Here is a 13,674-nt window from a genome sequence, read left to right as displayed (position 1 = left end):
TTGTTCTGTGTGTTAATACTCCTCTAAGTGTACCAACCTGAACGAAACTCAGAAGGAGAAGCACAGATTGAAGAGGGAAGAGTTTGAAGAAAGCAGATGGAAATTTATGTCTGAGCATGACTTGAATACTGCTACAGCTGTAGTTCCTTTGCAAATTCTTTGAACCATTGCAGCCAGTTCAGTTTTACAGTGTATCTTTTATTATTGCCTACATTCATGGCATAATCTGGTGGCGATACACACTTGAATTAGACCCACAGCAAGGAAGAAAGTGCGATTTACTGCCTAGAAGGCAGCACCTAGAAACAGGAGGAGTAAGGTCACTAACAGTATCGGATTTCCAAAGGAAAAAAAACATGGATAAACATGGAAGCAGAGAAAGCAAGAACCGAGTTTGCATACAAGGCTGTGGGGAAAAACCATTGGGCATAAATTGATAAAAAGCTGTGTCTTCATTTTCTTTTAACAGTCGCATGAGGGAAAAGGGCTGAGAGTGTTGCCATGAATAATGCTAAAAGCAGCGCAACAGTGAACAAAACCTTGTTATGAGAAATGCATGACTAGATGTTGCTGAGACCAGAAGCTGAAAACTTCAAAACTTTCTAGTTTTGAAAATGTTTTCTCCCTGAACTGAGATGGCAAAGCAGAAGGAGTTGTTTTGGGGTTTTTTTTGCAGGCAGGGATTTAAAGAAAACCAAAATAGATTTTTTGTTCTGACTTGTGGGCTGTGCAGCTAGAAGGTGGTTGTCAGCTGGCAGAAGGTTGAATTGGCAAGATGCTTCCAATCTGACAGCTCAGGGCTTGCTTCCCCGTCAGATCCAAGTTTACAGACACAGGGACCCAACCCTTTCTTTTGCATCCCAGCCCCACAGGTAGGAACATCGCTTTTCTGCTGCCCAGTTACCGCTGCTTAGCCCTGGAAGCCAGAGCAGCAGGGAGTGGACTAGCCCAAGCATGTGGAATATCCCAGATCTCTGTCCCAGCTGACAGAGCTGGGAGAGAGGGAGACTGAGAGCCAGATGGCAGGTCTCATCTCCAGTAATGCCTGGAAGGTTTTTGTTCAAATTTCACTTTCTGCCCAGAAAGTGAAGTTTGTGGGAGTTTTACAGAACTGTTATTTTCACATTCACTACAGGAAATCAACATATTTTTTGCAAAAGTAAAGAAAAAAAATATAGGAAAATTCACATCTGAAATATAAAATGGAAAATTCCTGATCAGTTCTGGTTAATAGACAGGTGTTGCAGCAGAAACAGCCACATCACTATCATCTCAGACATCTCTGGAGCATGCTGCATAGCAGAAGGTAAATGTGTTTTAAAAGACGTTGAGATAGTCAGCTGTCAAAGGAGAAGCTCAGAGCAGGGCTATGAACCAGAGAAGAGAACTCTTTAATGGATGGTCTTGGAACAATACTAGAGGATGTACACTGTCCAGGAATAAATTTAGTTTGCTAATTTAAAGACCATTTTTTAACCATCTGAAAGCAAGGCTCTGAAACAACTTTCTAATAAGAGCAGGGATAAAAACCTTAACTAGTTTTAAAATGGAAGTTGAGGAGTTTACGCGATGGGTTATGTGGCACGGTGCCTGCAGGTAGCAGAGCACTGCACTCTGGCATTACAGAGGTCCCTCCCTGCCCGTTGTTTCCGAGTCAGTCCCCAGGCACCTGCCTAGAATGCCAGTACGCTTTTGCAGCTCTGGAAATACAGCTTTTAATCAACGGGTTTGAAAATGAACAACCAAGGAGTCCTCCCATTTTAATGCGCAGGATGCATCCTTCAAATAATGCCATCAAGCTTTCTGGTTTCCCAAGCTCTTCGTCAAGCCACAGGAGCCAGAAGACAGTATGATACAGGGATGAGACGCTGCGGCTGACACGGCCATAGAGTACCTCTCCTGCTGATTTCATGTGCAGCTGAAGGGTGCAATGAAGAGAAGCCAGCCCTCCCCCTGACTAATTCTGCTTTGCCAAAGGCACACTCACTTGTTGCTTCCCAAGAATTATAGCAAGAACAGAAAAGCAAAGGCAGGTTTGAAAGATAACATCTCAGGAAGAGAATGGCATCCCACATAATACTATTTGGGCCCAATGAAGCTGTGATATTTGATTTTAAAATAGGGAGAAGTTGGTCTTCATCTGATTTAAACTAAGACTCCCTTCCAAAGCCAAAGCAGTGTAAATACCCCTACTGTAAATTAGCGTTAGGCTCTCTGAGGCACTGACAATGTTCTATTTTAGTGATTTTTTGTAATGAGAAGGAGGGGAATAATGTGGATTTATTTAATCTGGTGAATGTTGGTGCTGTAGAATGACAGTTGCTCTCTGTCAGCGTTGTTGAGCTGTGGTGTTGTGGCATCCAGAAAAACCCTCATTGTGTGCTTTATCCACAGAGCTGCCATTGTCACCAGTGCATTCTGTCCCCCCACTTGTTTGTATGACTGGCTGGTACAATACACTTGCTAAAAATATTATGCTGTTAAATATTACATGAGTACTTAGAGGCATCCTAACTCATACTCACTCTTTTGCCAGTGTAGCTGAAAACCTGTCAAATGCCAAATCCAAGAAAAACCACAAAGAAGCACGTTAGCATGGCAAAGGTTGTGCAATAAAAACAAAGCATTAAGCAAAAAGGAATTTAAGTGGAAATGTAATTCAGTATTCAGAGGGCATAGCTGAGGCTTTAAGAATGTAATACTTATTCCATTTCATTCTCTGATAAACTATTGGTATATTTCTATGGCATCCAAAGTCAGCTGAAACCTTTAAGGAACAGAATAAAGACTTTCTTTGTCTTGAGGTATTCAGACTTCACAATAATGCAACAAAATATGTTGAGAGTCAAAGTAACAAGGAAAGAGAAATGATGGGGTTTGGGCAGGATTAGGTTTGTAAAGCTGAAATGAACTATACGTTCGTAATCCAAAATGAAATAAAGATTGTATTAACATATGGCCACTGCAATGGTACTGAAAATACTAATTACAATCTGAGAAAAGTTACTGTATTGAAGAGTGAAAAAAATGATTGTGGTAATGCAGAAGTTACCATATAAAACAGATGTAGTTCATACAATATGCTATTGCAGAGGATCCTCTGTGAAATTTGTATCATGACTTTACTGGCAATGAATTAACTTTTCTTTCTTAGTGCTTTGAATTTTAAAAGTGTATAAATAAAAAATACAAATCCAGGAATTTGGTGAGGATAAGAAATAAGTGCAGCCTGCCAAGGGCCTTCAATTGCTGAAACTGAAAAGAAAAGAAAAGAAAAGAAAAGAAAAGAAAAGAAAAAAGAAAAGAAAAGAAAAGAAAAGAAAAAAAAAAAGACAATCCAAAATCTACCAAAGGAAAATAAAAATTCCCCTTCCCCTACATACCCACTGCAGAAATGTGTAGGTATATTATAACAGATGTATTGTTATGCTCACTTTAAAATAACTCTTCAGCATGTTTCCAATGGATGTACATTTGTCTCTGAAGTGAAGAGAAAAATCTTTGACTCAGGAATTAACGCATTTTTCCTACAATAAGTGAATATGTAAATAAGAGGTATGTTTGAAATACATTGTAGTTTGAAGTACCTCTAGCTGAAGCGCCCCTTTAAGGAAGCTTGCTGGGCTGCTTTGTAAAAGTACTAAATAAATAACACTTCCATTTAGTGTACTGGTGACCTGGATAATAGATGCAACCTTCTGCTTTGCTATATCTGTTCTGATGCAGCTGCTGGCTCCTTGGAGGTATCTGTTTTCAGTGGAGCATTTTGAGTGCTCAGTGTCCATCAATTAAATAGAGCTCTCCACACAAAGCTTTACAAGACTAATGCTACTGTGCCTGGAACATGTGGATTAAAAAAAAGATTGGGGCAGTGTAAACATCCTCCTAGGGCTTATTGATGCTGTATTAAATTAAATGCTGATGGATGTATTCAGACTGCTCAGCTGCATCAAGAAAGGCTGCTTGTTTTAAACACTTAAGCGTATAATCTCCTCTTGATGAGAACATGTAGTGCTATTAGTCTTAATGAGAATTATGTGCATACATTGGACAGGACGTATCCCTTCAAGATTAATGCCATAGGTTTGTATAAAATGTCTACGATCAATATAAACTCTTTTACTCTGCTGTGAAAGCCTTTATCACCATCTTAAGACACCATGTATCAAGCACACCCACTCATCTGTATCAGGGCACGTCTACAAGCACTAGTTATTGCGAGACAAGCAAGGCGATGGCTTTACAGCGTGTCAGCGCCTCGGTGGCAGCAGCCCAGGCTTGCTCGTGCACCTCCTGGCAGATACGAGCAAACTCCTCTCCGTTGTTCAGGCAAGCGTAACCTCACATCACGCCACTCACCGTACGGTCCTAATCTTTACCACCTCCTGCAAGGGAAGCGCTGTTATCCTCACTTGAAAGGTGGGGAATAAGGACTACGGGGTGTAACTGATCGCAAAGAAGCCTGAGATAAGCTGGGGGTTAAATCCAGACAGCCTCAGCCACTGCTTGACCAGTGTCCTACCCCATCTTTCTACTGGAAGATGGCCAAAGACAGGCCCCAGGAGGGGAGGACAGCAGAATTTCTCAGTCTGGAGAAAAATGTGGCTATGAGGGTACTAGGTAATACAGAACAGATGTAGTCATTTGAACTTGAAAAATAATAGTGAACCAGCCTTGCCGCTAGTTCTTGTAACTTCACTCATTGCAAGCCATGAGTTGGTCAAGGGCTTATCAGCAACACTTGTAAATGTTAAGTTCATGTGATTAAAAGTGCTCCATAATGGAGTTCTGACTAAGTGTGTTATAATATGTGGCAAACAAAATGTATGTCATTTCAGTTGCATAATTCATCTATTTAGCTGTTCTGCATTACAGGTATCCATATTCATTAAACAAATTGTGATCCACATTTCAGAATAAATTGTATAGCTAAATGCCATAGCATGTCTATTTAAATTCAAATTGTTGCTATAAATAAATAAGTCAAATATTAAGACATTAGAGGACTTCCAGAAAATAAGGCAGCTTTATTACTAGCTAATCAGTATAGATAGATTGGTGCAAGACTTACAAGATTTGGATGTTTACTCTGATTTTTCCTACTGGTCTCCTGAGGGTCATTGGAAATTTATGTTATTTCTCTGTGCCTCTGTTTCCCCAAGCGAAAATGAAAACAATGGTCCGTACTCCAGTGCATTGATCTGCGGATACAAAATACAACACCAGAACAAGTTATTAATAGCTTATTTTCAGTGAATAAATGGACCAAATTCAATAGATATATTATTAACATGATTTTTCATCCAACATTAAAACATTATGTGTGAGATGGTACACTGCAGATATTACTGATGAAATCACCAGCCCCTCCAAAAGATGTAAGCAAATAAATTGTTTACTAAAAGATAAAGAAACTACCATTCCTCATTCATATACTGTAACGTTGGTAGCAATATATTCTCATTAAAGCCTTCCAAATGCTTTCAGGTTGTTTTTTCTTGTCAGGTTGAACACCATAAATCTGAATTAGAAGCCTAGCCTTGCTTCAGTCAAAATTAGCCTGGTTTCAAAAAGATTTCTTCCTCCTTTTCTAGATGGTGACAAGGCTGATATTTCTGCCAGTATTTATCCAGACATAAACATCATTGCTGGAGCACTGAAGCTATACTTCAGAGACTTACCGATTCCCGTGATCACCTACGACACCTATTCGAAGTTCATAGAGGCAGCAAGTAAGTATTGCATAGTAATTTGTACTGATCTTTAATTACATTTCCCATCCATAAAGCTGTCCATGTTAAAGAAAAAGGCAAGACAGACGACAAATTGGAAGTAAGGGCATTGTTCTGTTCATTACTTCACTGCCATGTCCTTCTTTCACATAAAACTTTTGCCTGATTGTTAATCAGATGGGACATCATTCAGGTTAAAAAATAAAAGTAAACGTAGGGTATCAAAATAACTGACCAGTTTCAGAAGGCATGGTTTCAGTCTCAGTCAGTGAAGCTACGATGTGCCCTGGGATGGAGTTTTGAATGGAATCGCCTGTCCTTTTCTTGTAATTCCCACCCAAATTCTGTGCCAACAGGCAGAATGTCCAGTGCTGCTGCAAGGACTGCATCTGGCACTGGGACGATCCCAGGGCTGGTGTCACGCCTGCAGCGCTGGCTGCCAGACACATGCAAGATGGGGTGATCAGTGAGGGGTCAGGGTTGACGTGAACAGTGTGAGCCTTGAGGGTGTGTCCCATTTCCCCACCATTTTCCCCATCTCCCATACCCTGGCCTCCTTTGGCAACAAAACTGCGCTGCAGACAAGCACATCCCCTCCTTCAGTCCGTGAGGGATCAGAGCAGTGAGACACCCCACAAAGCACATCTGCCCCACAGTTCAGGTGCATCCCCTGTTTGTTAAGTCCTACAGTATCTAACCCGTGTCCGGATGGGAGGCACGGGCAGTTACCCCCTGCCCAGAGCCGGCAGGTCGTGGGTGCACGCTGTCAGGGAGGGAGGAGGACAGCAGCATTCGTTGCCATAACGTTGGCAGAGCGAGCTGAGATTTGCCTCAAATTCTACTCTCTGCGGAGTAGCCTTCCACATAATGATAGTCCCTAATGAAAACTCACCAGACGGATTGCATCAAAATCAGATTATTAGCAAAGATGTCAAAGACATGAGGTATCTACGAAGTAGCATCCTTTCTTCTTTAAAAAATATCCTTAGTAATTTTGAAATGGCACCCAGTATATCGATAAGCAGCAGGAATAGTGGTCTGTCTGTGTGACTGTGCTGCCTTCCCTTACCCTCTGGCTTACCCCACCTTGCAGTCCCCATGCAACCACAGATACCTCTCTCCTGCACTCTCTTCTTCCTCCTTGGCAGAGAAATTATTCTTGCTTGTCACTTGTCCTGTAAAGAACATGCCCAGAGGAAGCAGTTCCTGTCATGTCAATACACTAGTCTCTTAAAAGCAGGACACACAGATTCTTAATCTTCTAAAATTTTGGGCTGCTGGTGCCATTTGTATGAAAAGTCATGCAGCAAATATAACTCTGACTCAGTTCACAGCTTGGGAATCTATACTTTTCATGTATATGAATGTAAATCCTGCTCAGATTTTTAGAGAGATTGCCAAACAGTTTTACTGATGCTCTCCGATCATGGATACGTACATATTTAAATACGTTCAGAAATTTTTGTTTGTGTAATTCCATGCCATTTCAATCTTGGCTAAACTTATATTTTCAAGCGTAGTCTCTAAAAGCATATGTCCACACTCCCATCTGGTTTTGAAGGCTAATGGAAGTAATCTTATGTAAGATTTTAAAGAGTCAGTTCTGGGCAGAGTATTATCAAGCTCGTAACGAAGCTTGGGTACTGTACCTATACAAGCCTGTAGGTAGAGCTACAGACCATAGAGACAACTATTGGGTGGTCTTTGTTGCTGATTTCTTTGTAAAGCCTTTTTTTTTTGAGGATGCAGAAGTTGCTGATAAGCTCCATATTTATGAGTTTAATATTTATCCCTCCAAGCACAGTCAATGGCTTGTAAATGATTCCATAAATAATAAGTTAGCTTCCTGAATTATTGCTGTTTACAAATGGAAAGCCCTATTAACATTAATCCTGTTTGGTGTTTTTACAGAAATCTCCAATCCTGATGAACGTCTAGAAGCAATACATGAAGTGTTGATGTTACTCCCTGCTGCTCACTACGAGACACTTAGATACCTAATGATTCATCTCAAAAAGTAAGTTAATTGGCACGCAGGATAGTTCTTGAAGAGCTTAACAATTTTCTGCTTTGAAAGAGAGACATCACAGAAAGTACCAATAAAGCTTCCATTAGGGCACTGCCACTAAAACAATAATGTTGCAAATAAGCAGACAAGCTATGTTTGTATAAATGCATATAAGCTATGCACATATATAGCATAGATCCTTTCGCTGGCAGATCATTGCAAACCTTTGAAGAGTTAATTGAGATTTGTCATGCTTCTCTGAGGCAGATGATATCTGCCAAATACCAGAATGGTAGGTACTTCAACGATGTGCTAGATGTGCTGCAGTAAGTCACTTGATCATGCTTTGCTTCTGCCTCCTCTTACCTCCTGATTTGTCTTCTTGAGCGATAACCCTAAAAGGAAAGAGCTGTCTCTTACTAGTTGTTTGCTCACATCACAGTTAAGCCAAGAATCAAGCAGGACCTATTTTTATACAACTAGTAAAAGCAATACAGGCCCTTTTCAGTTATATCTCCTTTGGTTTTAAACACACTCTGCCTCATTTGCTTTCCAAAGCTTCTGTAGGCATACATGACGCATACATAAGGCTTCATAAGGCATACAAAATTTTCAAAAGTGCCTAAATTTCATTTTTGAAAGTGACTTGGGAGCGTACTGCTGAGTTTTGCAAGTTTTCAGGTAGGTACCTTGGAAAATTATGAAGTGCTCCAAAGAGGGTGCCTCACTTCCACTAATTTCAAGCAAAACTGTTTTTCAAAACCATGCTAACTCCACTTTGCTACTTTGGGTATTTACGTGCCTCAGGAAGCCATCTTTGCAAGTTTTTAAAAACTGAAGCTGAATAAAGACTGGCATGTCATCTCAAAGCAGGCCTTCATTTAAGGATATGTTGCCCAAGATGTCCCTTGTCTCTGGTTTAAAGTTTATGGTGCTACTTGGAAACAACAGAAAAGGGGTTAAGGCAGGAATACTGCCTACTACTCACCTTTTATACAGCAAATCCTTGTTCCCTTCTTAATTGTCCCACTACTTGCAACACAGTTGCAAATTTGGAATATTTTCTGTGTGCACTATTCTGCACTGTTAATGCCAACCTAAAAAGAGAAATCCCTCAACTCACATAAAATTGCATCAGAGAGCTTGTGTGAAGTGCATTTCATGCTCAATCAGGTTCTCATTATGCAGAGACTTTTCCTCATTTTGAATCGGCTCAGGTCATTACAATTGAATAATTTTTCTTTCTGATGAGACATTACCTGGGCATGCAGGAACTTCTTTGGACTCTGCGGAAATGAGATGTGCAAATATCCACCCTTGTCAGCACATATGCATGGACAACTCAGGATGAACCATGTTGGCTTTTAAGAAGGCCCGTGGAGGCTGTAGACAAGCCAGCTGCATACAGAATCAGTACTTTCATGTCCTGGCAGCAAATTTTTCATAGACAAGTATTGACTTGCCTTCCTTCTTTTTCATGAACTGCAGTACAGGCTTTGGTTCAGCTGTTGAGCTGAACTACCAATGAGACAAAAATAGTCCAAACAGCTGATTAAGCTTTCTCTCTCAAATACCTGCAAGTCATGCAATGAATTTCCTCTCCTTTCCCAAATCGTAGCTTTCAGCATCTGCACAGAAATCAAGCACATGTCAGTTCCTATGGAGATTCTGTTGGAGAGATTTGAATGTGAAAGACAGAAGATCTTTTAGGTTCAGACTATGCTGTTCTGTAGATTAAACAAGGAGTCCCAACTCCAGCCCCATCGGGATCTTCCTGCACGGAGAAGACATGCGCCAGTGTCAAAGAGTCTATGTAAAGACTGCAGGATCACAGCCTCTACACCAGCGCTGTTTCTCAGCAGAAGAGAAACTGCACTGAACTGTTGTTAAAAGCACAGGAAAATCCAGCAGAGGACAATGTCAGCAATGAAAAATGAGTTTGTCAGTCAATTAATTGTTTTCTTCAGTTATCAGATAACTTTTTGCCCAAGATTGGAGGAAATACAATAGCATGAGCAGTCCCCCCCTGTGGTGAAATGCACAGAACTCCATCCATGCTGACATTGCAGTGAAGCTGTGAATCTTCTCTGTGTTCACCCCAGGCCATGCAGCAAGCCCCACGCTCCTGCGCAGAGGTGCCAGTAAGATGTATGTAGCATTGCATAGCTCTTCAACATCTGTGCTGCATACATCCACAGATGGAAAGCAGAGTGTTATACATACACTTGCACAGAGGTGGCTTGGGCTAGGCAGCCTTGCTTTGTCTTTTTTCCTTGCAAAGCACAGCTAACACCTGTGCTAGAAGATGAGGATGCACCTGTGAGTAGGGACACTAATGGACTTCTGTCCTGAAAGCAAAGAGGAGCAGTGTTTTTCTGTGACAGAGCCACTCTTTGCAGAGACCCAATAGCAGAAGCAAAACCTAGTCATAAAAGGACCTTGCAAACAAGGGAAGACCAGATTACTTCTGGTTTCAGCCTCTTTGTGCTCCCCCGATGGCATGAGTGAATCCACTGCTGCCCAGCTGGGAATTACCATGGCCGGGGGTGGTCTCAGCTGTTGCCAGGAGAGCTGGCTCCAAAACCAGATGTGCTCCACCCTGGCAGAGGAGTTGTGTGTGGAGGAGATGTGAAACTTCACCCACGCTGTACTTGGTAACAGCAAGTGTCTGGTCCATGAGGGACCGTGGCCGATCGAGGGACCATGGCTGTCTCTACACTGCAGTGCAAGAGCGCTCTCAGGACCCAACTCAAATGCCAAAGTCTCAATGGGACAACGCTGATGTGATCCAGCTCTATTACCAGGAGGAAAACCTTGAGCACACCTTGCATTTTCCAGCAGGCCTGACTGATTTTCCAGTCAGGGCTGACTTCTCTGCAGCTTGGCCAATCCTGGGTGGTCTTTGTTTGCTCCAGCCACATATAGTCTACCTATTCTTGTATTTACATTATAGGACCCGTGCCAGGCAACAAAACAGCCTGGGCTCCTTCCTAGAAGTGCCTCTCCTCTGTCAAGGATAGGTGGCGTTTGCCAGGCTGCTCCAAGATTCAGCCTACTCCTAAAGTATAACAAGTAATCAGAATCACTCAGCTGTTGGTTGCCCTGAGGCAGCCAGCAAGGCAGAAAGGTGTGAAGGGCTGGGTTCCTGCAGGCTGGAAGCATGTCTGGGAGAGCGTGGGGGTCATTGGTAATCAAAAGAAAATCTGGGTTCGTATTCAGGAAGCACACCCACACCTCTGGTGTGATGCACACCAAGCACAACGTGCCAGAGAACTGTAGTTACTGTAGCGTAGGACACTGCTCCACATCATCATTTAAATTGTTATTATGCTTTTCAAAAAAGCAACTGCCATTAATTCTTATACCCTAATGGATAGCCACATGGAAAAATCACTTAAGAGTCGCATGAGGGGTGTTTAAAGGCACTGGAAATCACAGCCCCACCGTAGCTGCATTGTACTTGCTGTGGAAACAGTTACTATATTGAGTGAAAGTAAAAATTGTTACTGAAAAATGTCATTATCTACCAATGCTTGATGTTAAGCAGTACTACAGATTAAGATGCATATATTCTTTTCTTCTGGGAAGTAAACAACTACTTACTTTTTTTTCCTTTCTTTTTTTTCTATTTTAGGGTTACCTTGCATGAAAAGGAGAATTTTATGAATGCTGAAAACCTGGGAATAGTGTTTGGGCCCACTTTAATGAGACCTCCAGAGGACAGTACCCTTGCTACGCTGAATGACATGCGGTACCAGAAGTTAATTGTGCAGATTTTAATAGAAAATGAAGATGTTCTCTTTTAGACAGAGAGGCATATCTTCAAAGCCATTTGTGTTAAAATAATTAGTTTGAAGGAAAACAACATTTCTTTAAATTTTTTTAAATATAAAGGAAAAGTTCCTTGACTGCACTTCAATTTCTGCAAAGTTGCAGATGGATGCCAAAATGTTTAGGGAAAGCCTATGTCTCATAGACATATGCCTCTTTGTAGAAGGGAAAAAAAGGTCAGAAAAAATCCTCTTACCTTGTATCTTTTGCCTTGCCTCAGATGTATATTTGTTTTGAGAAGTTGCAGACGATTTTATTGTTAACTTATTAAGAAACACAAAACATATTTTAATATGGCTAGAGAAGCAAAAAGGTACTTAATCAGTGTTACTTGTATACGCCTATACATTTCCCTCTCCATGAGACATAATTATATATGTCAATTGTGAAACAGAACCTATATTATAAAGATATTTTTACTTTACCTAGCTGAAAGAATGGCATTTTATTTTAGCAAACTATAAATCAATGCGGTGCGTTGATTATTTTCCACGTAATTCTTTCCTGCATTTTTGCTATGATATATTGAAAACAATTACCACTAATGCAGTATTATCCTGACATACCTCTTTCATTGCAAGTGTTTTAAAGGAGAATTCTTTTCTTGTATGTATTCCAGCTTTCCTTAGGCTTTTTTGAACATTTAGGCACTAGCATCCTAAGATTGTACACTTTTAGCCATTTGCTATTTCCCAAAATATATAGTATTTTCTCTTCTTTTTTTTTTTTTTTTTACTCCCATGTAAGATATGGTATTGAGAATTTTTCAAAAGTCCTAGTGGTAGTATCAGTTTCACATGCCAGATTTTTCTTGGATTACAGTAATATGTAAGTTAAGTGATGCTGGGACACTGGATATTTTCTGGCCTTGTTGAAAAGTTAGCACTTTTTTGGGTTAATTATGAAGGATTTGGGTTTTCTGTAAAAATCGAGTTATGTTTTGTCATGTTTCTGTATTTATAAACGTACGGTAAATCTGCTAAAAATGTAGGTATTTATCTTGAATGTGTTTCCTGATGGTTTGTTAAAAAAAAAAAAAGAAAGAATGTGTAGGAAATGTGGGAATTGGTAAATTTAATTATTACCAAATTTTAATATTTTTCTCCCCTCACAAACATTGACCTACAGAGTTCATAGTCTAACTGCAACTTATTCCTAATGTTAAAACTGTTTCTCAGCATGAGATGTTTCTGCAAGCATAGAAAATCAACATAGTTTACTACCAAACTCAATTTTCAATACAAAAAAAAAATTCTAATAATCCCTCATCTTGATCATTTGTATCATATGCTTGGTAACTCAGTGATGCAGTTTCCTGAATTATTTCAGGGAGCACATGTTTCTATTCAAATTGAAAAATATGTGTAACTATGATAATGAAGGGAGGTGGAGGGTATGACTGTAAATTTGTTGTCTTCTAGAGAAATAACTAAGGGCTAGATAGATTAATCCAGATTGCAGAGCAAATGCTAAATAGTCTGAGTTCCCAATACTTCCATAGATCCTCCTGCCTTGTACAGGACTATTTGTTGTAGGTTATGTACTACTTAATACTGTCATAAAAATGATCTGGAAATGGTTTTATTTTGTGAAGTGAAATATGCTTTGTAATTTATGATAGTGTAAATGGAAGGAAAAATCCCATTAAATGTGTTAAAGAGTTCTGGTGTCTGTCACTCTGACCACATGGCAAGCTGCCAAATGAAAATCAATCGCTAATTACCATCCTGACATTGCTGGAAACTTTCCTACTTGGAAAACTTAGAACAGTTTTACTGAATGTCAGCAGTTTCAGATTGGCACTTGGATGCCCATACTACCACAGCCAAGGCTATGCACACACTTAGTTTCTGCGATCACCCTGAACCACCTCTTTGTAAAATGTCCAAGCAAGCAATGAATCGCAATATCCATCCAATCAATATCCAAGAATCAATGCCATCAGAGCACTTTTCCACTCCCTTGAACACAGACATTTGACTAACAAATGATTTTCTTCAGTTTTTCTGGTGAGTTCAGTAATGAGTTGTTTTTTTAAGGCAGGAACAGTATTTTAGTACCCTTTTTTTAAATTTTTGTAGGAAGACAAGCAAGTCATTCTGC

At 40.3% G+C, this 13,674-nt stretch overlaps 1 protein-coding gene across 2 annotated transcripts in view; it reads left to right on the top strand.

The window, feature by feature from the left end:
• CHN2 (chimerin 2) overlaps positions 1 to 13,234 on the top strand; it is a 174,821-nt gene extending 161,587 nt beyond the window's left edge. For both annotated transcript variants that reach the window (XM_069772520.1, XM_069772528.1), the window contains 3 exons: positions 5,595 to 5,732; positions 7,644 to 7,749; positions 11,375 to 13,234. In XM_069772520.1, coding sequence (XP_069628621.1) covers positions 5,595 to 5,732; positions 7,644 to 7,749; positions 11,375 to 11,546 — 416 coding nt within the window. In that variant the 3' untranslated portion in view covers positions 11,547 to 13,234. The remainder of the gene's footprint in view (positions 1 to 5,594; positions 5,733 to 7,643; positions 7,750 to 11,374) is intronic.
• Positions 13,235 to 13,674: the final 440 nt, after the last annotated feature.

This window comes from Haliaeetus albicilla, chromosome 2, assembly GCF_947461875.1.
Source record: "Haliaeetus albicilla chromosome 2, bHalAlb1.1, whole genome shotgun sequence".
NCBI classification, from domain to species: Eukaryota; Metazoa; Chordata; class Aves; order Accipitriformes; family Accipitridae; genus Haliaeetus; species Haliaeetus albicilla.
The sequence above is the reverse complement of the archived record's forward strand: the minus strand, read 5'-3'. Positions and strand labels throughout refer to the sequence as shown.